We start from the raw sequence: 23,835 nt of genomic DNA, 5'->3' as shown, positions 1-23,835 counted from the left end.
CCCCTTATTGATAAGAACTGATTGCTTCCAGCATGTATTTTTTATGAAAATACATCATCAGGAAAGTATGTCAAAAGAATTCTGAAGACCAGGTGGTGTGCCTTTGTCGTTTATAAAATATGCTATGGCCTGCCTGCAAGAATAGAGGCTGTATGGACAAGACTCAGATTTCTGCCATCTGGTTTCTGAAGAACGGAAAATTCAAGCATGGGGAGGAAAAAAAAAAAGAACTTTGATTGAAAAGAGGTTGAAAATACAGTCTATCTTAAAAGCTGCATGCGAGACAATTGCGTTTCTACTTAGGTCAAACACTGATGTAAAACCATAACCAGAAGTAGTTTCTCCTGTTGTACCAAACCACTTGTTCATGTAGTGCAATATCCTGCCTCTATCTGATCCTGCAAGGATCAGCATTGACACTGGGAAGAAAGAAACGCTATACAACTCACAGCCGTATCTAACAGCTGGCACAAAGCAAATCTTTTCAGGCTCAGACTAATTCCTGCTTTGTCTTCACTTTTGGATACCTAAGCACAAATTAAATATTAGTTCTACTTACCTACTTTTTCCTAGAACTTTGTATGAATCACAGATTTCTTTCACTATCTCATCTGCATTTGGAAGAGCAACAACAGCTCCATGACCTGCATCAGTACATCAGTGTATTAGTACTATATTGATGTATTGCAGAAAACACTAGCATACTGCATATCATTCACTCACCAAAGCAAATATACTTAATTTTGGCCATTAAAATATGATTGAGATGTATCAGGGGAAAAAAAAAGAGCAAATTTGATTTGAATCAAATACTTCCATATACTTTTTGTGGTAAATTTTAGACATTTGAATGCTTAAGCCTAAAATAACTTCACTTATTTTGGTAAGTATAATAATTCAATCCACTTTTAAAAGCAAAGGACATCTTTAAAAAATCCAGTTACATCTCCTATTTCAGTGAAACAGAAATAGAAGAAAAAAATGTGGACAAACTCATTTAGAAAAAGTATTAAAACCAAAACAAATCTCAGGGCTTTTCAAAGGCAGAAATAACTTTAAGTTTGATTAAAATTTTTTTGTGGATGTTTGATTTTAACAAGTGACAAGATCTCAAGCTAACATGGTCCTTTTTCTTCTCCAGATACATATATTCCATTTCACAGATTTCATTTCATTCGTTAGATACCTTCTGTGCTTCTCCTCTTAATTTTCTGCTTTTCAGACATACTGTCCTTAGATGTTTTAAGGTCCTGAAACCTGAGAACATGTATCATTAATTGATTTCCAATCCATCCAAACTAGTAGATCATACTTCACTACTTTGGGATCCTATACAAGATAATAGCAGAATTTTACAAGTACTTGAAATTATGAAAAATTTGTAATTTAACTTAATGTCCAATGCCCCATCCTGCAAATATACAAAACAAAGCAGTCCAAACACAATTATTATTGCTAAAAATTCAGCATATGCTATGAAGAAATGAAAACTCTCAGTATTGTTTGCTGATATCACCCATATACAGCAGACCAGAAAGTCAACGGGTCACATTTAGAAGAAAATCTTATTTTGAACGTATCTTTTATTGCTTATCTTTATTTGATCAAAACTCTGCCTTAGCAAAAGAGATCAATAACAAAAATCTTTCTGAGCATAGAACAGCTCGTACACTGCAATCTCAACAAAGTCTCAGTGATGACTATTTCTGTAATCGTGACGCAGCTCACACCAACCTCTATCCTAAGAAACTCAAAAGATTCTTAAAATTAATCTCAATTTTTTTTTCAGGGTTGGGCTTCTTCTGAAAAACTTGGGCTTCTGTTTCTCAAATGACAAGAATACACGAATTAAGCACAGTGAATTGAAATGAATAGAAGAAAATATCAGCTAGTATTTATATTACATTTCCCACTGTCCTTATTATTTAGCAAACAACTCAGTTTAAAAAATAGAAACAAAAATGTCAGATATGTGTACAAATACACAGAAATAAACATACATTTAAAGATATATGAAAGATAGACTTGAATTCATTAGTTACACGGAGCTACTGAATGCTAGAGAGGAAGATTATAAAGTCCATAATGGAAAATTCAGTAATAATGTGCCTAATATGAATAATGTGTGCATGGACTTTTCTCCATCTAAAGGTAAATAACATTTTCAACATTCATTACACATTTTATTACAAGTTATCCCCAACAGGAACTACCGCTGGCAACGGTTTGGGGTTGGGATTGTTTACTTATTTGTTTAGCTCATAAATACCCATTTTTAGTCATTTCATAAATGCCTTTTTTCCTTTGCACTTGAGCTCAGGGCTCTCAATAGAGCTTCTAATGGGAAAGCAGCCCAGTGTTGCAGTGCTGCCAATGATAAGATGAATGCAACAGATGGCAGGTAGCAACTCTGTCCTTCAGAGTCCTTCAGGATCTTGTCCTTTAGGAATGGTTCTATTTCAAAGTCACAACAGAGGTCAGTGGAAACAAATGGCACATGTAGCTCCTGCTGGATTCAGCATTTTGCCATTTACTGTTAGTTAGCAAATGAATGTGACTTTTGTTTCTCATTCAGCAAAAAGTACACAACATGCCTTCAGCATGCATCAGCCTTCTCAAGAGACTCATCCACTTATCTTAGATTAAATTAATTACAACAATTCTGCATGACACTTGTGTGTGTGTGAGAGAGGAATAGTGCTAATACCACACAGTGCTGCACCCTGATATCGGGCAATACTGTCACTGGAGGCTTACAGAGGAGGAAGCAGGAGGACAACCAATATTCTGCAGAACAGCAGCTGTAGAAGCAAGCACTTTTGACTCCTCCTTATGCTGAACACCAGATAACCCATTAGAAGGGTCACTATATGAGCCTGTTAAGAGTTACATGTTGAACTTTGCCAAACTTTCCCTTTTTTGAATATTAATAAATAATAACAATTAAAAAAATTCAAAATAACAGCTGAAAAAGCTCTATTAAACAGACCGAGGCCAGCCCTTACCGTGTTTCCACAGCGAAGCACGGCAGAGGCACGGATTCCGCACGCAGCGCGCGGGCGGCGGGGCTGCGGGCTCAGTCCCTATTCGTGTCCCTATCTCTATCCCTGTCCCTCCTCGTGTCCCTGTCTTTATCCCCGTCCCTATTCCCGTCCCTATCCCTATTCCTGTCTCAGCGGCTCGGCCGGCCCGCCGCGCTTCGTTTACTCCGCGTTGCCACGGCAGCGGGCGGCGGAGCGGCACCACAGCCTTCTCCCTTCTCTCGATGCTTTCAGCGCTTCGTTTACCTTTACGTCATTTTCCCCGCTATCACCACTAATTCTCACTAATTATTCTCTGTCTACCTGCAGGTAGCCTTATGCAGCAGGCCTTGAGGATTACGTTATTTATTTGTATATTTCTGATGGAGAAATAGCAGTTTGTACCGCAGGGAGGCGGAGAAGGGGTAACGGTCAGGGACTGAGAGAGTTTCGGAGGAAACTCCTGTGAGGGCTGGCAGACGCTCTCCTGTGTGAGGGACACCGAGCCCCGTGGGGACACCCCGTCCCAGCAAGTCAGGAATTTATCCTGAAAAGAGGCCCCTCAGAGCGGGGAGAGCTCGACCTCACCCCTCCGTGAGACGCCGTGCGGGGACGAGGCACCGTGTGAGGCAGCCGCCCCTTCCCGCCAGCCCTTGCGCGTGGGGCGGGCACAGCGCAAGATGGCGGCGGACAGCGAAGTGAGTGTTTGCTCATTCCTCCCGTCCCATCGTGTTCACCCCGGTGCTCCCGGCCCACGGCCGCCTCCCCGCTCACTGCTTCTCCTGCTCTCTCCCCACAGCCCGACTCGGAGGTGTTCGAGATCACGGACTTCACCACCGCCTCCGAGTGGGAGAGGTACGCGCTGCCGTTGGGCTGAGGCCGGCCCTGCTCCTCGCAGCCCCGGCGCCTCCTTACCTTCCTTCCCCGGCCGGATTTCGGACTGTGTCGGGCGCGATTCGAGTTCCCAGCAACTCGGTGGCCTTGTTTTTGTTGTCAGCTGAACTGAAGCAGGCAGTCACGGAAGGTGCTGTTGTGCAGTGCTCAGATGAAGCGATTGCTGGGCGGTGCGGTTGCGGTAGGGCTGACAGTGCTCGGTTGCAGTGTATAAGAGGATCTAGGCCGGCTGTTTGTGAACCAGGTGGAAGATCAGGTTTAGCCGAGGATTACAGCGAACATCCATAAAACCCATGTGTTGTAATGTAGCAGTCGAGTACTTGCCTTGTGGTTGAAGCCCTTCAAAGTTAGCAGAGCAGCATAGGGAACAACATCAGGTGAAGGTTGCTCTGCATTCTTATGTATTATTCTTTAAAATTCTTTTTCCAGTGAGAATATCTGCAATAGAAAAAGACTTTAAGGTCTGTGTTTAAATTGAATTTAGATTACAGTTATGTGTCTAATGTCGGTTTTTGTTTTTTTTTTTCTGTAAACAGTGAAGCAGTGCTCTGTTTTGGTGCAGTACCAGACAAATGTATAACATCAGTCTCAGTTCTTCCAACTTGCATTGTCTTAATGCATGATCTGTATATCGATCTAAATTAAAGCCTGTGTTGGCCATGACTGGGATGTATTTTAATTTTAGCTGGTTGTGCTTGAAACCCTTTTTGCAAACCAGTAATTGGGGGTTGGGGTATGGGGGAAGGGTGAGTAGGAGAGACAGAAAGCATGTTCCCCTATGTTAGAAATTACCTTTTTGGGAAAAGATGCTGCTTGAAGTATAACTGAAGTGCTCATCAGTGAAGCAGTTAGACTTGTGGATCCCCAGAGGTCCCTTCCGACTCCTACAGTTCTGTGGTTCTGTGGAAATGGGTGAGACTTTATAAACATTCAATGCATGTTCATAACGGTTGCTAAAAATAAGGCTTATCTGGGATGTGAAACTAAAAGCACCACTTTATTTGTACAAGGAAGCAGACTGTTTTTGTTGCAATCCCTGGTATGTTACTATTTTTTGTGTTGTTTTAAAGGAATTCCCCAGCAGGACTACTTGTCTGCTTTTGGGAGTTGAATTACAACACAAGCTGAGCAAGCAATCAGGAAATATTAATACGTTTTTCCCTCCTTACTAGATTTATTTCAAAAATAGAAGAAGTGTTGAATGACTGGAAACTTATTGGGATTTCTTCAGGCAAACCTCTGGAAAAGGTCAGTTGGTCAGTTAGAGCTTCCACAGAGTGTTAGAAACTAGCAGTACCCATGGATGTGTTTATGTGTGTTCTCATTTACTTAAATGTGGCAGCTAATGATTTGTGTTAGGAATTTCACTTGTAAAACTGGCTATTGAACAAACAAGTGCTGTGAGGTTACTGGAATTCTGCCAGATAGACAATTTCCTTGATAAATTCCTTATTGGGGCTAGTGCTATGGTTTCTTTTCATTGCCTGTTTTCCATTTGGGAACATTGTTTTAGCTGCTCTCTATTCTCAATGAGCTTGTTTATTTACTTTGCCCTCCCTGGTGCATTTGGCATGCCTCACGTACTGTTGTTGAGGTTTGCATTGTGTTACTTGTGACTCAGTACATCTCATAGGGAGACTTTCTATTTTTTTCTCCAGAAGTCTAATTAGCAGCTTTCTGGTGGTGCTTCAGTCCTGTAAAACGTGTGGGAAATTAAGGGATTTATGGCTGTCATGTTTCCAGAGGAGTTCTATAACTTAATTTTAGAGTACCAAGTATTAGGGATTAAAGCTTATGATATCTAGTGAACTAGTTGTCAACCATTGCTGTCAGTGTGTTCCTGTATTTTGTTTTCTGTTCTGGACCTCTTGTTTTGTAGTGAGAAGAACTTCTTACAAAGAGTGGTTGTTCACATGACTTCTAGTAGTAACTGTACAATTCTTTACGTTGCCTAATAATGCTGAAGACTTTTGTCCTTGAAATGAAAGTGATTAACGTGGATTTTAGCGTTCAGCTAACCTTAAGTGCTTTGAGAATTATCTTCATAGTAGACGGTGCCTAGCTGTAAAATAAAACTGCAGGAGAAAAAAATGAACAAATATTACACTAAATTTATGTGATCAAGTAATAGCTTTGTTTGTTGTTTTTCATTTTTTCAATTGCTTTTGTTTGTTATTTTCAATCTGCAGGGTGTATATACCACAGGAGTGTGGGAGGAGAAATCAGATGAAATTTCGTTTGCAGACTTCAAATTCTCAGTTACACATCATTATCTTGTACAAGAACCTGGTGACAGAGATGGGAGAGAAGAAGGTGTAGAAGGTAGCTGACAGTACTCTTTCATGCCTGAAATATGTCACAGGTGTTGGAAGGATATGACAAAAGACAATTTCAGAGTGTTGATTTCATAAGCATTGATTTGCATCTGTGTGAAATTTTGGGGGATCTGATGAGTTGGACTTGATATTTCTGATTTTTACTATGTCTTACAGTGAACAAATTGCTGAAGAAGTAAACTGTTAGTTTAAATGGATGCTGATGCTCTTACGTGTCCTTTTTTTTTTTTTTTTTTTGCAGATGCCCTTCCTCTGCCTATGCAGGACTTGCTCTGCATGAACAATGACTTTCCTCCTAGAGCCCACTGTCTAGTAAGATGGTATGTATGCTGCCTTTCTTCTCTAATACAGAGAAGCATAGTGATAGTTTGTTTTTCAGTCTAATTACAGTTTTTACTAACTTTAGTAAGAAACTCAGGACTGGTCACCTGGAAATCCTCATATGACTTCAGTAGTGTTTGAGCATTGTTGAATTAGCGTAGTGGTGAGATGATCTGCGGTACTGCGTTCCCAGTCAGATCTTGGCCTCTCTGAAAGAAGCGACACACAGCAAAATAAGAGTCATGTCCCTGCTGGCAGGAATTAGGTTATTCAGGTTGTAATATTCCTGACAATTCTGTGTTTGAGCTGGTCTATTGGAGCACACAAGTATGTTGTCTTTCCCTGCTCTTTCTCTAAGGTACGGCTTACGTGAGTTTGTGGTTATTGCTCCAGCTGCAAATAACGATGCGGTTCTTAGTGAATCGAAATGTAACCTCCTGCTGAGTTCTGTTTCTATTGCATTGGGCAACACTGGCTGGTAGGTGAAAGCATGAACTTTTTAAAGGTGAAACTAGCGTGCTATTTATATAGTTCTTTATTTATTTAGGAAGAAGTATTTAGTTGTTAGTGAATTACGTTGTGTTTCTTGCATTTGCACCATAATACTGTTACAAAAAGACTTTTTAAGTATCTTTCCGCAGTAACTATATAAATATTCAGTATGTTATTTATATTCATTGTTGTATGGAAACCTCAAAGGCTTATAAAACTGTTGCATGTTGTTGGGATAAGTGGCATATGGAACACTGTGTGGTAACTGTGAATTTCTAGTAATTATTAGTAGCTTTTAGTAATTGGACTGAAAGCCAACAGGTCATTGAATCTTTGCATCTGTGTTTCTCATGACAATTTTTAGGAGTTCTCTTTAATGATGAAGTTAAGAATATTTTTCTGTGATTCATATTTAGCATTTTGAATTGTGTTCTCTTAAGAGAAATACATTGTAAAAAATGCGGTGTTTAAAAGGCTATGAGCTGGCAGAGATAATCCAAAATGTGGGTGTTTTACAGTCAGGTGCCGTTGTTTGTGCAAATACATCAGAAATGGCGCCGTATGTATGTTGGAGAGTGCCAAGGTCCGGGAGTTCGAACTGACTTTGAAATGGTTCATCTTCGCAAAGTCCCCAGCCAGTATACTCACTTATCGGGATTACTGGATGTCTTCAAGTCCAAGATTGTAAGTGCATCTGCACATACATACCTGATACTAAGAATTATTATTCTGTCACCTGACTGCCATTCATTTGCTTCTGTCTTCTAGCGAGTTGTTGTGTATCAGACTTACTGATGTATACAGACTTACTGTCAATACCAACGAAGTGTCTTCCCAGATATTGTTGCTCTGTATCTAGTAGTAGAAAATTAACAAAAATTGTATAAATTCTCCACTGGCATATGAAGGCCAAATTTTTCTGATTTGCAGCCTACTTGCAACAACTCCCTCTTTCAATAGAGACAAGCTCTACGTGCTGTTTAAAAGGAGAGGGGAAGGTTGAGGTGCATGTTTGTTCTGATACTTGTAGCTCCAGCACCCAACCTCCTATAAATAGTGAGGAACAATATGATAGTAATCTGAGGGGCCTGGGTGGACTTCTCTGGAGTGGTATGGCTGACTGCAACACTTTGCTGACCACCACCATTAGTCACAATCTCATCAAAACACTGAAAAAGTCCTTACTGAAGACCTGTCATATTCTGTGTTAGTTACTTGTACGTTACCAGCTAAATAGAGCTTGTAAATGTTGCACGGGTTTTAGAATGTTTATATGCTTAGTTTTAGCACAAGCGTCTTGCTAAGCAGTGGCTTTACTGGTAATTCTTGGTAATTCATAAATTTGATGAAATGTATGGTAGTTTATATTAGAATTAAGTTCTGTATGAGGATATTTTAAAGGATGTGCACTTAACAGTGGATGTTTTCAAGGGATGCCCGTTAACACCACTGCCTCCAGTGAGCATGGCTATTCGGCTTACGTATGTGCTTCAAGATTGGCAACAGTACTTCTGGCCGCAGCAGCCACCAGGTGGGAGTTTTGTGTCCATGTAATAGCCTGTCTTAAGTTAAATGGCAAATGCAAAAGAAAACGTTTCTGTATCTTGCCAGAGGAATTAAAGGCTGTGATGAGCTAACAAGTTCGAAGCTCTGAAGATAGGACTGTGGCTTATGTTTGTGACAGTTGTTTTTTATTAGTATTAGACAAATTGTGGTATGTCTAGAACCGTAGTATTTGTTTGGAGAGAAGAGGATAACTGTCCATAGATCTGTAAAGAATTCTGCCCTGAGTTCCACGCAGAACCTGCTGGATTCATGTTTTATAGATGTTACTACTTCACAAGAGTACTGGTCAGTTATTTCAATAAAAAGATTGATTTTAATGCTTTGCTGTTTATTAACAATAGGAAGAGGAGAAAATCTTGTGTGGACCTTGCTTGAGGTAGAACTTTGGATTATTTTGTTGTTATTAAGCGAAGGAGTTAATTCTTTTATGTAGCAAAAACTGCTGATCGAGCACTTTATTATATTAGCTCTTGTTGAGGGGAGAGGTGAGGAAAAATAACGTGTCTTCAATCTGAGGTATACATATGAGGCTTGAAAAGTTTGCACCAGTAATGCTACTTAGAAAAAAAGTCCTAGATGCTTACTTAAGAGCTCACTATGTGATACTGTGTGCGTCCTTGGTGGTCGTTCTTGAGTTATGAGGATTTGTTCTTACCAGAACACATTGTTTTGATTATCTAGTTGCAACATTACTTCCTAGTTTCGATTGGAAGCAACTACTTTGGCTATGTGCTAGGACTGTGTTTTCATACCTCTGTCACCTAACTATTCTGTTATTTTCTGATCAGCCAACACATTGCAGTCTTACTGTGAAAATGGCATGATATGGTTTTTCAAAAACCCCATGAATTCTGTATGGGAAATGTGTTGATTTATGTTCAGATATAGATGCTCTAGTTGGAGGAGAAGTTGGAGGCCTTGAATTTGGGAAGTTACCATTTGGTGCCTGTGAGGATCCTATTAGGTAAGATAAAAGTTGAAAAACCTGTTGTTTTTTTTGGGGGGGATGTAAGTTTGTTGTTTTTTTTTTTTGACTTCGCTTAATGGAGGACTTTAAGGTATGTCATTTGAGCTTTGCTGTCCTATACTGACTGTGTCAGTAGCAGAATGCTATATTATCCAAATTTAATAGCAAGTAACACAACTGGGCAAGTGATATAATGGTATTAGAATTGCAGCTCATAAATGTTCCATCATAAACTTAGAGTACTTAGTTTGTTCCTGAAACTGTTATGTTGGAACACGTTAACTGGAGAAAACTTTAAAAATCATATGCTTTCATTCAGCGTTCTTTCATTCAACATGTGGACTTGATCATTGTTTTTACTGTCACATTTGTAGAAGACTTTACATGAGAGAGTCTATTAACTGAGTTGTTACAATACTTCTGATGTCTTATTCCGAATACCCCATCACTACTCAGCAAATCAAATGGTCATTTAATGTATTAGACAATATTAAAGCAGTAGGCAAGTTATGTAGGTTTTTCTTTCTGTAGTGGGGCACCATTACAGAGGATAATGCACAATCTCTGCTTTTACAGAGAGGAGTGGTGAAAGGGACCTGTGTGCCAGCTGCTAGTAAGGCTGAGTGCAGTGCTGGGTGATGGAAACTTGTTGGAAATATGCACAGTTCTGTGCTTAGCTGCAAAACCCATGCAGGCATTTAAACATGAACAGTCATGTGAGTCAAGATCTTACGTTTGATAGACACTTGTATCTTGTTCTGTTTCAGTGAGCTCCATCTAGCCACTACATGGCCTCACCTAACAGAAGGTGTAATTGTTGACAATGATGTCTATTCGTAAGTATTTTGTCTGAATTGCAAGTATCTAGATGTGTCCTCTCCACTTGTTAACTGCTGCATTTAAGTGACATTAGGACTCTGTGTGTTGCTTTTTGTGGAGCGCTAAGATCTACTGATAGAATGTCTGCTCTGGAAAAAATATTCTTGAAGTGCATTTCTGTGTGAGAAAATGTTATGCTGTGAGCTCAACAGAATGTACATCTGGGGGCATACTGCCATGCTAACCTTACAAGTTTTGTGTATTGCATTTTTTCTTGAAAGGAGGATAGCAAGATTTAGAATAAGGAAAGCATTAGGAGCTCAGTGATTGACATCCCTCTTTCTAAAGAGGAGAACAATGTGCACTTGTACATCAGAAAGGAAGAAAAGACTTGTGGTCTACTGTTTTAAGTAATGCAAAAATAATTTTTTAACATCAGTAGATTTCAAAAGATGATTTTACTTAAAGTTGAGCTGAGTCGTTCTTTTGATTTTTATTCATGTCATATGTCTGTGAAAATGAACTCTTGCTTACATTTTAGAATGCTTTTCATATTCCTCTGTATAACCAGGTGTATATTACAGCTTCACAACTATGAAATTTTATTTAAGAATTTAGTGCTCATCTCTTGTATACCTGTGGTTATGGAATTAAACTTTTTTTTTTTTTCTAGTGATCTAGATCCTATTCAAGCACCACAGTGGTCTGTAAGAGTCAGAAAAGCAGATAATCCTCAGTGTCTATTGGGTAAGACATCACAATTTTGTATCTTCTTTTATTGCTTTTAAGCTGTTTAGAAATTAGAATTGAATGATTGATTCCCCGATGACCTGGTTCCTCACTCCCCTAATTTCTTTGAGTGTACTGTATTTTGGACTTCTTTTTCCAAGAACACAAGCTTTGCAAATAGTTTCTTATAGGTTAGTCTATGTGTGCCATTAACTTCAGTGCTGTTCTTACTTCAGGTTCCAGAGAGTAAATGTTTACTGTGCATGTTCTGTTCTGCTGTACAATTGCAGTTTGCTTTGGGTGAGGTCTGTGCTGTGGAGTGGTGGCTGATAGGTTGTCTAGCAGTGCATTTTCTGATACTTCAGTTACCTGGTTTAAGGATATTTTGTGCTTTGGAAGAGATTATTGTGTTCATTCAGAAAAAGACAAAGTTGTCATCAGAAAAAAAGAGGAAGTTATCAAGAATTGTTTGATGATTAGCTTATTGTTCAGTGGGACTTCAATCTAGTTGTTCAGAAACTGTTTCTCTTACAGGTGACTTTCTTAATGAATTCTTCAAGCTTTGTCGTCGGAAGGAGTCAACTGATGAAATACTGGGAAGGTCTGCATTTGAAGAGGATGGAAAAGGTAAAGCTAAAATCTTGTTGACTTATGTTTTTGATAGTTATTCGTTTCACAAATCTGACCTTTCCTGCCACTTCTCTTGACTTCAGATTCAGCAGTATTTTATATTTTTTACCTTCAGGCATTTTCTGGAACACTTCCACAAATTTGGGTGATGTTTAATATGAATACTTAACGTGAATTGGCAATTTCAGCTCTTGAAGGGTCAGAGGGCAAATTCCAATGTTATATTTTTAATTAAACGAGAAAGAAAATGAGACTTTCCTTTTGACTGCTTACATAGAAGACTTGGTTTTGAGCAAGCATTAAACAGATTCATCTGCATTATTTTCTGTATTTTTATACTCACTACTTTCTGCTTTTTGAAATACTGTGTTATGTGCTTTTAAACAGCCAAATAAGAGTGATATCTGTTTGAGAGTCTTTGATCTCCTTTCCACTTCAAAGGCCTATCTTACTGAGAGAGAAATGAAATGAAGCTAAAACCAAAATTGTTAGACCAATAGGTCAAGCATTATCCCAACAGTGTGGGGATACTGGCATTTTTTGGATGCCCTTGTCCCTTTCTTTCAATTCTCTTACTTTACATGTTGAATGTATTTTGAAGGAGCTCAAAAACAAAAGAAAAGGAGCTAGCTAGTTAGATTTAAAAAGTGTTGGACTCTGTAGAGTAAAATCATAGAGTCATAGAATGGCCTTGAATGGGTCTCCAGCCAGCAGATCAGGCTGCCCAGAGCCACATCCATCCTACTTCTATTGCTTGACATAATCTCTTCAGCCCTCCCTTACCTCTTGTTTCCTTAAAATGTCTGCCAAGATGAGATTTTCCAGGCTAATAATTCACTTAAATTTGTTTTTACACTTTTAAACAATATTAATTCATTGGTTTTGGAGTTGACCAGCTACAGCTTTGTCTGGAAAATATCTTTTGATTTGATGAGTTTAACAGAAGAATCTAAAACAAAATAGTGCACAGATTGTCTAATCTAAAGCTCCAGCATAAACTTGCATGTTCTGTTACCTACAGTTTACTCAATTTTACCATGTGTAAGTGGGCTCCTCAGCAGGTTTTTTTTTTATTTGCTGATACTCTGCCTGTCATTATCTGCAACTATGCAGTACTTGCAGTAGATGGCAGGCACTACCTACAGTCTTATCTTCATTCAGAAAAAAGTAAATTAAAGGTGGTTGGTCTGCGACTCCTTTGTGACTCCTGGTTCTGCTATATAACTGTGACCAAGAATTTGTATCAAGGATCAAACATTGATAGCATGAGGGTATAGCCTAGGTTAATAGGGTTAAAATTCAATGCAAGAAGTATAGATTGATTACAGCAGGTAGACTTTGAGTTGATTTTGTTCTTTTCTTTTTTCAATTGCATAGAGGTTGCTGATATCACTCATGCTTTGTCGAAGCTCACTGAGCCAGCGCCTGTCCCAATTCATAAACTATCTGTCACAAATATGGTTCACAGTGCAAAGAAAAAGATTCGCAAGCACAGAGGTGTGGATGAATCACCTTTGAACAATGAAGTTTTGAACACTATTCTTCTGGTAAGTGAGCAGAATTAAAGAAAAAAATGCTTCTGATGTCAGTTTCATTATTTGAACTGCATTGATCCACTCCTTGAAACAGCCTAAGTTTAAATGTTATTTCTTCAAGTTCTTATTTCCTGATGCTGTTGACAAACTGGCAGAGGGATATGAAAGCAGGGCTAGCTCTTCATCAGGAAACAATCCTCCTCCAGAGAACGAAGATTACGTAAGTTGTACCAACTGATACTTGACAGAGGGAAGACAGGGAGGGAACACGATCTTTAGTGCATGTTAATACAGACTTTGTTGTGACCTTATGTTTTATAATTGGTGAATTTTGGAAAGATACACAGAACGCACAGATTGTATGGTTTTGGTGAAAATGCCATTGGTTCTGTATTCCTGCTTTCTTTTATTTCTTATATAGAATCTCTTCAGTCAGTTTAAATCTGCTCCTTCTGATAGTCTGACATACAAATTAGCTTTATGTCTTTGTATGATAAACTTCTACCATGGAGGAGTAAAAGGAGTGGCACATCTTTGGCAAGAGTTTGTGTTAGAAATGCGCTACAGATGGGAGAACAACTACCTTATTCCAGGGTAAGATTGATTTATTTAATTGCAAACGCTGTCTGCTGGTTTTATTATCTTTCCTTCCTAATGTACAAAAAGAGAGCGAGTAGGGAAAGAATCTGCACACTCTGTTAAACTTGAGACATCTGAAGGAAGCTCCAGTTAAAGAGCATTCCACTGTTTGGAGGAAAAAGAAGCTTATGCAAATGCTCAGCTTCCAAATTATCAGATAAAAATGAAGGAGCTGTTATAGAGCGAAATACCTTTGTTTTGTGGTGTAGTTCCACCACTTTTCTAAGGGAGCTGTTCCCAGTTCCTGTTGGTGTAGTTGCCTTTTCAGGCAGATGATGCTGTCTCAGCTATCATTCAAATACAAAACTGACCAGGGAATGCAGAATCTGTCTGCTTTATACTGCTACACTTGATCTCTGAGCTTCAAAAATGATCTCTAGGAAGTAAATGTAGTTTAAATTCTGTGCTTGTTCAGTCACTACTTGTGTGCTGGGACTACAAAAGAGCTGCATAGTGGAACTGGTGGGGGTGGGTTTGTTGTGGGTATCTGCCCCTTTCCTGGATTTCAGGTGATTTAAGACCATGTGTGTGTGAAAAGTTCAACTTCATAATTGGTAATAGTTACACTTCTACCTTTTGTTAGATTAGCTAATGGCCCTCCAGATCTGAGATGCTGTTTACTGCATCAGAAGCTTCAGGTAAATATCCCAAATTTCAGAATGATTTTTCTCCTAGAGAAACAATCCAAGTCATAACCATTGTTATTTAAATACGTTGGTTTTTTATAGATTTAGTTAGGCTTGTATCACTTGGTCTGGATCTCCATTCCTTGGCAAAATCTTTGTTATAGTACCAGTTCAATGGGATTAATGTCTTTTGGAATCGTAAGGGATTTTTTGTAATTCTTTATGTTTCTCTGTGATGTTTTTTTTCTGTAAAAGAAGTAATTGCTAAACACTTTTCCCCCCCTTCCCCCCATATAACTTGTTAGATGTTAAACTGTTGCATTGAAAGAAAGAAAGCAAGAGATGAGGGGAAAAGGGGGAGCGTGTCAGATCGTTCACCTGGTGGTTCTTCTGGTGATGCTGGAAAAGGAGCAGACCACTCTGGAGATTACCTGAAGGAGACTGATAAAGAAGTTGGAAAGTCTTGGGAATCGTGGAGTGACAGTGAAGAGGAATTTTTTGAATGTCTAAGTGACACAGAAGATCTGAAAGGAAATGGACAGGATAATGGAAAAAAAGGAGCAAAAGAAGGCAGCAAAGAGCCTGTAAACCTGAAACCAGAAGGCCGCCTGCATCCTCATGGGAAGCTGACACTGCTGCATCCTGGAGAGCCTCTCTACATTCCCATAACACAGGTTAGATAGCCAGAACTGAGCCACATGTGCAGTGCGATTCTTGTGCAGTACCGTTCATTCTCAGGATTGTGAAGTTGCATGTAGTTTGCAGGTTATTTATTTGGACCGAAAACAGAGGAATGGCTCTGTCTTAAGAGTGGATTTTCAATATTTTATAACTTGGTGAAGGTGTTCAAAGTGAAATCTTACATGCTTTTACCAAATTTAATTCAAAACACATTTCTTTCATTTGAAATGAAAACTAAGCTGTCTTGTCTACCCCACACTGTTTTTTTCCTTATTTCCAATTCCTAAGGCATCTTCCCTTCCCTCCCTATTTTTTTTCTTATGTTTCTGTGGTGTGACACATTTAAGACTCCATATGTTTGGTCATCTGAGCTGATAGTAATTTCCACCAGATGGACCAGAGTACTGGATCAGTTTTGCTGTTGCTTCTTGTCTTTTTGAGACACACTGAGAAATATTTCAGAAGGCCATAGTCATCAGCTTAGGACCTCACTATCTAGAGCAGATTTCCCCCAGTGAACTGGAAACCTTATTTGATTTTCTTGTAGAGGGGTGAAATGGGAAACAGTGGTGTCAGAGGAAGTAATGTGAATTCAGCCATGCGTGAATACAGTGGTTTTCATTTGAGAGAAATTCACCTATCTGATGTTGCTTCACATGGGTAAAAAGAACAAGCAGAGAGCAGTGAGGCAGAATGTCATCAGTTAATTACATGCTGACAGCATCAGTGGCAAAAATCCTGCACTTCTTTATCACAGTGGGTCTAATCAGAACAGTATCAGTCAAACATCAGACTTAATCTGTTGTTTTTTGTATACTGAAGTGTTTCTTAGGTAGTGTTTGTTTTGTTTGTTAGCGTCCTTTTCAGATGCACAGTTTCAGGTTAAACAGTTTAAGCCAAAGAAACTTATCGTTATTTCCTTAAAGTAGAAATTGAGTACTGAGGGAGCTGTCAGCCACTTCTTCCTTAATGAGGGCTAAGATGAGGAGAAACTATTTGTGAACTTGCCTTTTTCTGTCTCGCAGGAGCCAGCACCCATGACTGAGGATTTGCTGGAGGAACAGTCTGAGGTTCTGGCAAAACTTGGGACCTCAGCAGAAGGTGCACATCTTCGAGCACGCATGCAGAGTGCCTGCTTGCTCTCAGATATGGAGTCTTTTAAGGTATACTACTTGAAAAATTCCACAAGCCTGCTTTTGTCTCCATCAAATTATTCTTCTTGCATGTGTTGAACAATTTTTAAGGGTTTTATAATGAGTCTTTTTCCTTAGACAGAACAGTTTCAAAATAGTTTAAAGTTGAAATTAAAAGCCCATTGATAAAACTGCTTAAACCCTTCAGGATCTGTGGCTATCCAGCCTATTGCACTGTAGTGTTCTGCTGAATTCGTACGGTGTTGGATTTGTGTGATTTTCTTCAGGAGATTAAAAAAAAAAACAAAAAAAAACAAAAAAAAAAACCATGGCATTTTAGTTGATAAACTGGAAATTAAAAATCAGGATAGCCTTTATAAAAGAGGGAGGATATTTATTTTAGGATCCTTTTTGAAGGAAGAAGAAAAGGAACTTCTGTAGTTAGAAGACAGAAGGTCATTGCTGGAAGCGTGTTCATGCAGCCTACTGATTCTTTCTTTCATTTCTGTCTTGTATAAGCTTATGCACTGTGGCTCTGAGCAGTGGTTGGTGACCCTGCCCACAGTAGAGGGGGCTGAAACTAGATGATCTTTGAGGTACTTTTTCAACCCAGGCTATTCTATGATAAAAACTTGTGAAAATTTAATATTTCTTGCATTTATGAAGTACCAGGTGAAGCTTGACTTCACAGTATGACTTCGAGTTTGCCTGCAGTAATGTGTGAATCTCCTGGCTTTTTTGAGGGGGGCCTAAGAGGAAGGTTTCTTTTTGTTGATGGTGTAGTTTCCACGTACATTCCTCCTCATGCCCTACTCCACTGTTTTGCTTTGCATTTGCTTTTTTCCCCTCACCCAGGTCTCTTTTCTAGCATAAATTTTGCTGACTATGAACAAAATTCCCTGACTTTCTGTTCATAGCCTGTGGTGTGCCCTCAAAACTATACTGCCTTCCTACCCAGTTATTATACTTTTACAGGATTCTGTGAAGTACAAATTTAATGTCACCTTCATTCCAGGCAGCTAATCCTGGCTGTTGTCTGGAGGATTTTGTGAGGTGGTACTCTCCTCGGGATTACATTGAAGAGGAAGTGGTTGATGAAAAGGGAAATGTGGTAATTAAAGGTGAGCTGAGCGCCCGAATGAAGATCCCCAGCAACATGTGGGTGGAGGCCTGGGAGACAGCAAAACCAGTCCCAGCACGGAGACAGAAGAGGCTCTTCGATGACACTAGAGAAGCAGAGAAGGTAACAATTCTGTGGCTAGTGATGGCTGCTTATCTTTTGAAGTTAACTGTGAGAAGCAGTTCTGGTTGTTAATGTGTTAATTTTTCTGTTGTTAAAGGTACTTCATTACCTTGCTGTTCAGAAACCAGCTGACCTTGCACGGCATCTCCTGCCTTGCATCATCCATGCAGCCGTACTCAAGGTAAAGGAAGAAGGTAAATAATGTTTAATAAATTATTATGGTATTCTAGGTTGAACACTAATGCAATAATGAGAACTTGTTTGGTTCTCTTCCTCCTAACAGAAGTACTAGAAGATATATCTTCAGTTAAGAAGATTATTAAACAGATAATATCCCATTCCAGTAAAGTTCTACGATTTCCAAATCCAGAGGACAAGAAGCTAGAAGTAAGACTTCTATGTTAGTTTGTGCTGGAAACTTGATAGACTTGTTTGTGGGAGTGCTAAGAATAAATCTTTTCATTAAACTACAGGAAATTATTGCTCAGATTATGAGTGTGGAAGCTATCATTGCCAGGGCCAGGTCTTTGAAGGCAAAATTTGGAGTAGAGAAATGTGAAAATGAGGAGGAGAAGGAAGATCTCCAAAGGTGACTGATTTTGTGTATTTATTTGCTTATTTAATTCCCTCAAGTCGTTTTGTTTTTTTCCTCTGATGCTCTTTCTTTAGTAATGTCAAAATTTAGGACACATGGAAGTGATGATAATACAGGAATACTAAAGAGTCATATTTAACATGATGTATTTAATTTGGTGTCCCTGTCCCTATGCTACCCAGGGATGGGCACCTTGTATGCCCGTCTGAGTAACCATGTCTTTAAAATATGCGATATCTACTATTTTGATGGGATTTATTTTCTGTTGGTACTGGAAATGTGACACTTTTGTGTAAGTAAAAGGTGTATGCGATCAACTTTTGTTGCAATTTATGTTAAAATTAGAAGGACGAGGAATTTCATGCTTTCTACAACTAATATGGAATGAACTGCTGCCCAAAGTTACACTTCCTTATTGTAGTTTTTCTAAATGTCAGTAAGACATATAAATAAAAAGTGACAAGGCATGTTTCATTGTTGTCACTACCTGCTGTCAGATTTACTTTCTGCTTAAGCTGACTAACGTGTAACACGCTTTAAAAGAAATAAGTAGTTCTTACTGCTCTAGGCTATGGTTTAACCCCAGTGGGTAGCTCAGGACCATCATACTGCCCTCTCCCTCATCTTCTTCAAAAACATAGGATGAGAAAATACGATGGAAAAAATGTTGTAGCTCAAGATAAGGACAGGGAGATCATTCACCAGTTAGTGTCATATCTTAGTGTGAAAGAATGAGCGATAGGGCAGGAGGCAATCACAGAAGGCTAAGGTGTGGAGGGAAGTGTTACTCTGAAATGAAATTTTTTTCCTTAATTTTTTGGAACAGAGAATTCAGAGTTAGCCCCTAGTGCTAATTCTGTTAGACAGAGACCCCCTCATGGGAAGCAATTGTATTTTTAGATGAGAAAACAGAACAAGCAAAAATTCTTTTTTCTTTTTAATTGTTTGTATCACAGATTTGTGAACTGTCTCCTGGAGCAGCCAGAAGTGTCTGTTCTTGGTGCAGGAAGAGGACCTGCTGGCAGCGTTATTCACAAACTGTTTGTGAATGCTCAGAGGGTAAGAGAGTTCTTGACTGCTGCTCTGAGGCCTCAAACCACGTGAATGCAATAAGTTAACATATGCTGGCTGTTTATATTGTCTACATGTATCCATGTATTTTTATAAATGTGACTGCATTTTTGGGTGTTTTTTTTGTGATGTTTAACGTGATTTTAGCTACAACAGTATCCCACCAAGAGTAGGTGACCTGCGATGTGAAACTTGAAAGGAAGTTGAGCAGATAGAGCTGTCGTTATTGTTTGATTTACTTTGAATTATAACACTAATGCAATTATGGCACAAATTTCTGCTTCAGTGAAGTTGTGTAACATATGCAACATTGCAGAAAGAACTGTTGAGTGTGATGATGGTTTAACATGGAATGCAGAGAAGCATGCCATAATATTAAATACTTCTTAGACTGAGGCTTATATTCAAAAACTTTCCGGTATGGAAACTTATGTGCTTAGGAAAAGTGTCAGTTCTCTCAACTCTGTTTTTGCTTTATTTACTGCCTGTGTCGTGTCTGTTTTCTTGAAATCTTTCCCCATTTTGTATTTTTTATAAATAATGCCTTTTTCCTTAAGCAGTTGTTTTTTTTTTTAATAACTGGCTTGGTAAGTACTGATTTCCAAAGTTCTTGGACTGCAGTCAGCCTACAGCTTCTCTCAGAATTTCACCTATCTGTAGCATCAAATAATCTAAATAAAATTTAACTGCAGTGATAATAACAAGGTGACATAATGTTGCAGACATCTTAAAGCCTGAAACCATGTTTAGAGATCGCTGCTGGAAAAAAAAAGTGATTTGGAATTAAGCACTTCTGAGGTGTGGATGCCTTAATAATAATCTGTAATATTTTGCAACTCAGTGTAAAAAGGACCATTCTGAAAACAGGCCACAGTTATTCTGATAAATAAAAATTGGAACATTTGTTTTACCCTTAAGAGAACTTTAGTCTCTAGTGAAAGTTGTGTTGCAAATCTCAACATGCAGGAGCCAGCTTAACTGAGAAGAATTTCTCTTAAATCTTAAGATTATGCCCTATAAAGGTATGCAAATGTATGCACTTCTTTTTAAATCATGTATTTTGTTTTAGAAGTTGAATTTCTAACGTTAACAAGTAAAAATACATGTAATTTCTACAGTTTAGTTTAGTAGCTTACAGCCACCTCCCACTAGCTGCTGGTCACTGTTAAGACTTCTTAGTGGGATGGGAGTTAACTTGCTGCAGGAAAGCATGTTTGATCTACCATTCATTAGTTTGGTAGAGAGTTGTCTGGGAATTACAAGTTGAATTACTTTATTATTCATTACCTTTCGAATCTGGACTCTTCTCTGGGTTGTGTAAAATATCTTCTTTTCAAACTTTCTCAGGGAAAATATGATAGCAAGTGCATGCTCTTAGAAGTAGAGTGCATGATGTCTCTTAAACCTACAGTCTCCTTCTAGCCTCTTGTTAGTCATCTCTGACTTGCCTTTGTTTCTATCTTTCATCACTGGTTCTTTTCTCATCCCTTTTCAAGCTGACTGAATCTTCTGATGAGGTAACCAACTTTGTCCCTCATTTCCCACTCATCTTCCTTAGCTGCATAGAGTTGAAGCTTTTGGTAGATAGAGTACAGCCTGATGTGGTTGGTACTGTAGTTCCTGAGCATAAAAATAATATTGTGTTTCCAGAATGGTTTTTCCTCATTTGCAGACTTTCTTTTAGAGCCTATTGGGAAGTGAAAATGAAGACAAATTTAAAATATAAAACTAAAAACAAGAATAAAAAACGCAAACTTCTCTTCAGGTGAATACTAATACTCACTGATGCTGAAATATGTGGCCTGCCTTTTATATTTTTCTCTGTTGCTGTCACTATTTTCTTGCCTATTAAACAGCCAGTTGCTTTGGGGGAAGGTAATGATTTATATAGTATACTGTGTGGATGTCACGATCCAGCTACTACCAAAACTATTGAGATAGCAAAGCTTATTAAAGCTACTGAAACTTTTGGACAAAAGTATAGAGGTGTTCTGAGAGGGAGAACTAGAGTAACTGAAGAAGTATAGCAAAGAGAACATCCTGTCTGCTGTCCTTGAACTGTTTTTGGACATACAAATGCCACTTGTCCCTGGTGACTGACTGTGTGTCAAAGGTTGTAGAGCCAGGCAGAACTGGGTTCCTGCTCTTGGGGGCTGGATGGGTAAGAGATGGAAGCAGAGAGAGTGGATAGGTCATTATGGGGGTTCTTCTATGATGTTCCTAGTCTTTAGTTAAGGAGTTCAGTACCCTGTTAGGCTATTGGAGAGTGTGTGTTTGTGTGCGTGTGTGTCAAACCATCTGAGGAACAGCCAGGAAGTTGGCAGAAATGGCAGAAGTATGCTATTCCTTTCAATATCAGTTGTAGTGTTGCTGCTTACTGGCAGTGAGTAGAGATGGAGACGGCCCAGTGTTGTTTGCTCTGTGATGTAACCTGAGCAAGCCTCTCTTTGGTCATGGAGAGTGCACTGAAGTTACATGTTGAATTTCAAAGGCAAGTGACTTTTTGTCAAGGCTTAGTGGGGGCCCTGGTTACTTCTACAACGAGGGTGGCTTGACCAAATGTGTAGCAATGAAGAGCTGAGGCTAGTTTCCTGACTGAGAAAGGGTAGTTTTGTGTGGTGAAAACCTTATTTCATGCTTTTCAAAACCCAAGGAGCTTACCATCCACAAAGGTTCTTCCATTTGATTGTGTGCAGTTTATTTCTTGACATCCCATTAGTGTCTTGTGCGTATACGTAAAGCCTTCTGATATTTACCATTGCCGATCTTCCTCTTCTCCTCTTACAAATTCTTTTCTGAATTCTAGTTGCAAGGAACAGCCTGCCCTGTAGTTACACTTCTGCTTTTATTTAAGATTTCTGCAGTGCCTCCGCTTGATGAAGAACTGAGGAGATCAGGTTCAGCAGATGAGCGAAGACTCAACACGGGCTCTATGTCAGACTTCCCCCCGCCCACAGGCCGGGAGATCATCCTGCGCACAACCGTCCCCCGTCCCGCACCTTATTCTAAACCGCTGCCCCAGCGGATGTACAGCGTGCTTACGAAAGAAGACTTTCGACTTGCAGGTGCCTTTTCAGCAGACACAACTTTCTTCTGATGTAACCGTAGCTGTGTTACCTTGTGTGTCTTCACAAGTAGAATGTTACTCATTTTCCTTCAGGGAAGTTAACACTTACAGATCTACCAGCTTGTGGGGAGGAGAAAATAAGGTTGTGGTTAGTGGCAGGGAGTGATAGTCCCAAGGACAGACCTCGGCTGGGATTTGAGAAGAATGACTCCAAATGCTCCATCTTGGAGGGCTGGAGAGGCAGCAGCAATGGTTTTGCTCTTCTTTGGGGAAGAAAGTTTAGCCATCCCCCTCTGTCCAAATGGAGCACATGTTTTTGCATCGGCTTGTTTAATTATGGATGTTAATGGGCTACACTCAAATACTTCATGTTCAAGGTTATGCAGACTGTCCTGCTTTACAGTTCTTAATCAGACTCGATAAAGTGATATTAGCCTACTAAAATTGGTGTGTAGACATTAATTTGTATTTATTGCTAATCACAAGTGTTGAGCTCAGTATTTTTTCGGTTAATCTGTAAGTTGCAAATACTTCTAAAATACCTTTCATTTTATTTAAAGTGCACAACACATTCTAGTTCTTGCCTAACTCTCCTAGCCTTGCACCAGTCATCTGAAAAAAGGTCTTGTCTTTGGGATAAAAGCTACTATAATCCTATTAGCATTAAGCTTAATCAGTTTTAGATGCTTTTTATCCTTCCCTGCATGCAAGGGCCAAAGCTGTATGTAAATTACATGTACAGAGGTTTTAAACCAAAGTGAAGCTTACAGTAGAGACCATTTAAATGCATACTGTCTTTGATCTGATTTGATAAACTAATCCCATTGAATATCATGCAAACACTATGACTTGTATGTGCCAATGTTGCTTTACAGTGATCTTACTGTGTTTTAATCAGAATGAGCAGGTCAGAGTTACATTACAAAATTCAATGTAAAAACTATGGTATTATTGACATTACTCAATAAATTTAAACTTATTGGTTCTAAGAACTTTTCAGGTTGGAGTGTTTGTTTTTGTTTTTTTTTTAAATCAAAATACTACTTAAATGTCATACTTTCATAGCTTGATATAGAAACAAACTTGTTTGTGACTAGATCACGTGTAAAAAGTTCCTTCCATCTCAAATACTTCTCTCTGATAAACATGCATCAAGTAAAAATGTGTTATGGATATTTTTTTTTTTTTAGAGAAAATCTTTCCCTAGGACTTTGTCCCATAGGCTTTGTGTTTTATGAGGCAAATGCCTTTGTTAAATAGAAGAAAGGCAAAGGCCAATTCAACAGTTGCTCAACTGTCCAACTTTGTAAGTAATTAGTTGCACTAGACTAATTACTGAATAAGTTTGATTACTTACCACTTCCTGGTATTCTTGCTTTCCTCCTCTCCTGCTATGCTTTCTTAGTGACTTTTACCTTATACCTGCAGCCTCCTGTATAGGTTGAATAAGCTTGAAAACCCTTCATTTAGC

General features: G+C 38.9%; 2 protein-coding genes across 3 annotated transcripts in view; one reads left to right on the top strand and one right to left on the bottom strand.

Annotated features, from left to right (window-relative positions):
- Positions 1-3,298, bottom strand: part of MAP3K19 (mitogen-activated protein kinase kinase kinase 19) — a 28,053-nt gene extending 24,755 nt beyond the window's left edge. The window contains exons 1-4 of the mRNA XM_042877974.1: positions 3,294-3,298; positions 3,006-3,068; positions 1,187-1,257; positions 560-644 (exon numbers count right to left, since the gene is read on the bottom strand). Coding sequence (XP_042733908.1) covers positions 560-644; positions 1,187-1,257; positions 3,006-3,068; positions 3,294-3,298 — 224 coding nt within the window. The remainder of the gene's footprint in view (positions 1-559; positions 645-1,186; positions 1,258-3,005; positions 3,069-3,293) is intronic.
- A 350-nt stretch (positions 3,299-3,648) lies between these two features.
- On the top strand, positions 3,649-23,356 carry RAB3GAP1 (RAB3 GTPase activating protein catalytic subunit 1). 2 transcript variants are annotated; one of them, XM_042877658.1, is made up of 24 exons: positions 3,654-3,718; positions 3,820-3,875; positions 5,087-5,162; positions 6,104-6,236; positions 6,492-6,570; positions 6,930-7,049; positions 7,582-7,747; positions 8,495-8,594; positions 9,512-9,593; positions 10,364-10,432; positions 11,089-11,162; positions 11,679-11,771; positions 13,152-13,321; positions 13,431-13,529; positions 13,731-13,903; positions 14,532-14,586; positions 14,880-15,248; positions 16,281-16,418; positions 17,404-17,631; positions 17,729-17,825; positions 17,915-18,018; positions 18,105-18,220; positions 19,183-19,285; positions 22,152-23,356. In XM_042877658.1, the coding sequence occupies exons 1-24, from the start codon at positions 3,701-3,703 to the stop codon at positions 22,392-22,394; spliced, it is 2,961 nt and encodes a 986-aa protein (XP_042733592.1). In that variant the 5' UTR covers positions 3,654-3,700; the 3' UTR covers positions 22,395-23,356. The 2 variants fall into 2 exon arrangements, with proteins under 2 accessions (XP_042733593.1, XP_042733592.1); XM_042877659.1 differs by lacking the exons at positions 18,105-18,220; positions 19,183-19,285; positions 22,152-23,356 and having other exon boundaries at positions 3,649-3,718; positions 17,729-17,812; positions 17,915-18,006.
- The last annotated feature ends 479 nt before the right edge of the window (positions 23,357-23,835 follow it).

This window comes from Lagopus leucura, unplaced genomic scaffold (assembly GCF_019238085.1).
Source record: "Lagopus leucura isolate 7727_CA_CO unplaced genomic scaffold, USGS_WTPT01 Super-Scaffold_100019, whole genome shotgun sequence".
Taxonomy (NCBI): Eukaryota; Metazoa; Chordata; class Aves; order Galliformes; family Phasianidae; genus Lagopus; species Lagopus leucura.
This window is presented reverse-complemented; position numbering and strand designations above follow the sequence as displayed.

Excerpts from the sequence above, each read along its gene's own strand:
- RAB3GAP1 (XM_042877658.1), top strand. Across the intron at positions 8,595-9,511 it reads CTGGCCGCAGCAGCCACCAG|ATATAGATGCTCTAGTTGGA; the intron begins GTGGGAGTTTTG and ends ATTTATGTTCAG. Across the intron at positions 16,419-17,403 it reads CAGATATGGAGTCTTTTAAG|GCAGCTAATCCTGGCTGTTG; the intron begins GTATACTACTTG and ends CCTTCATTCCAG.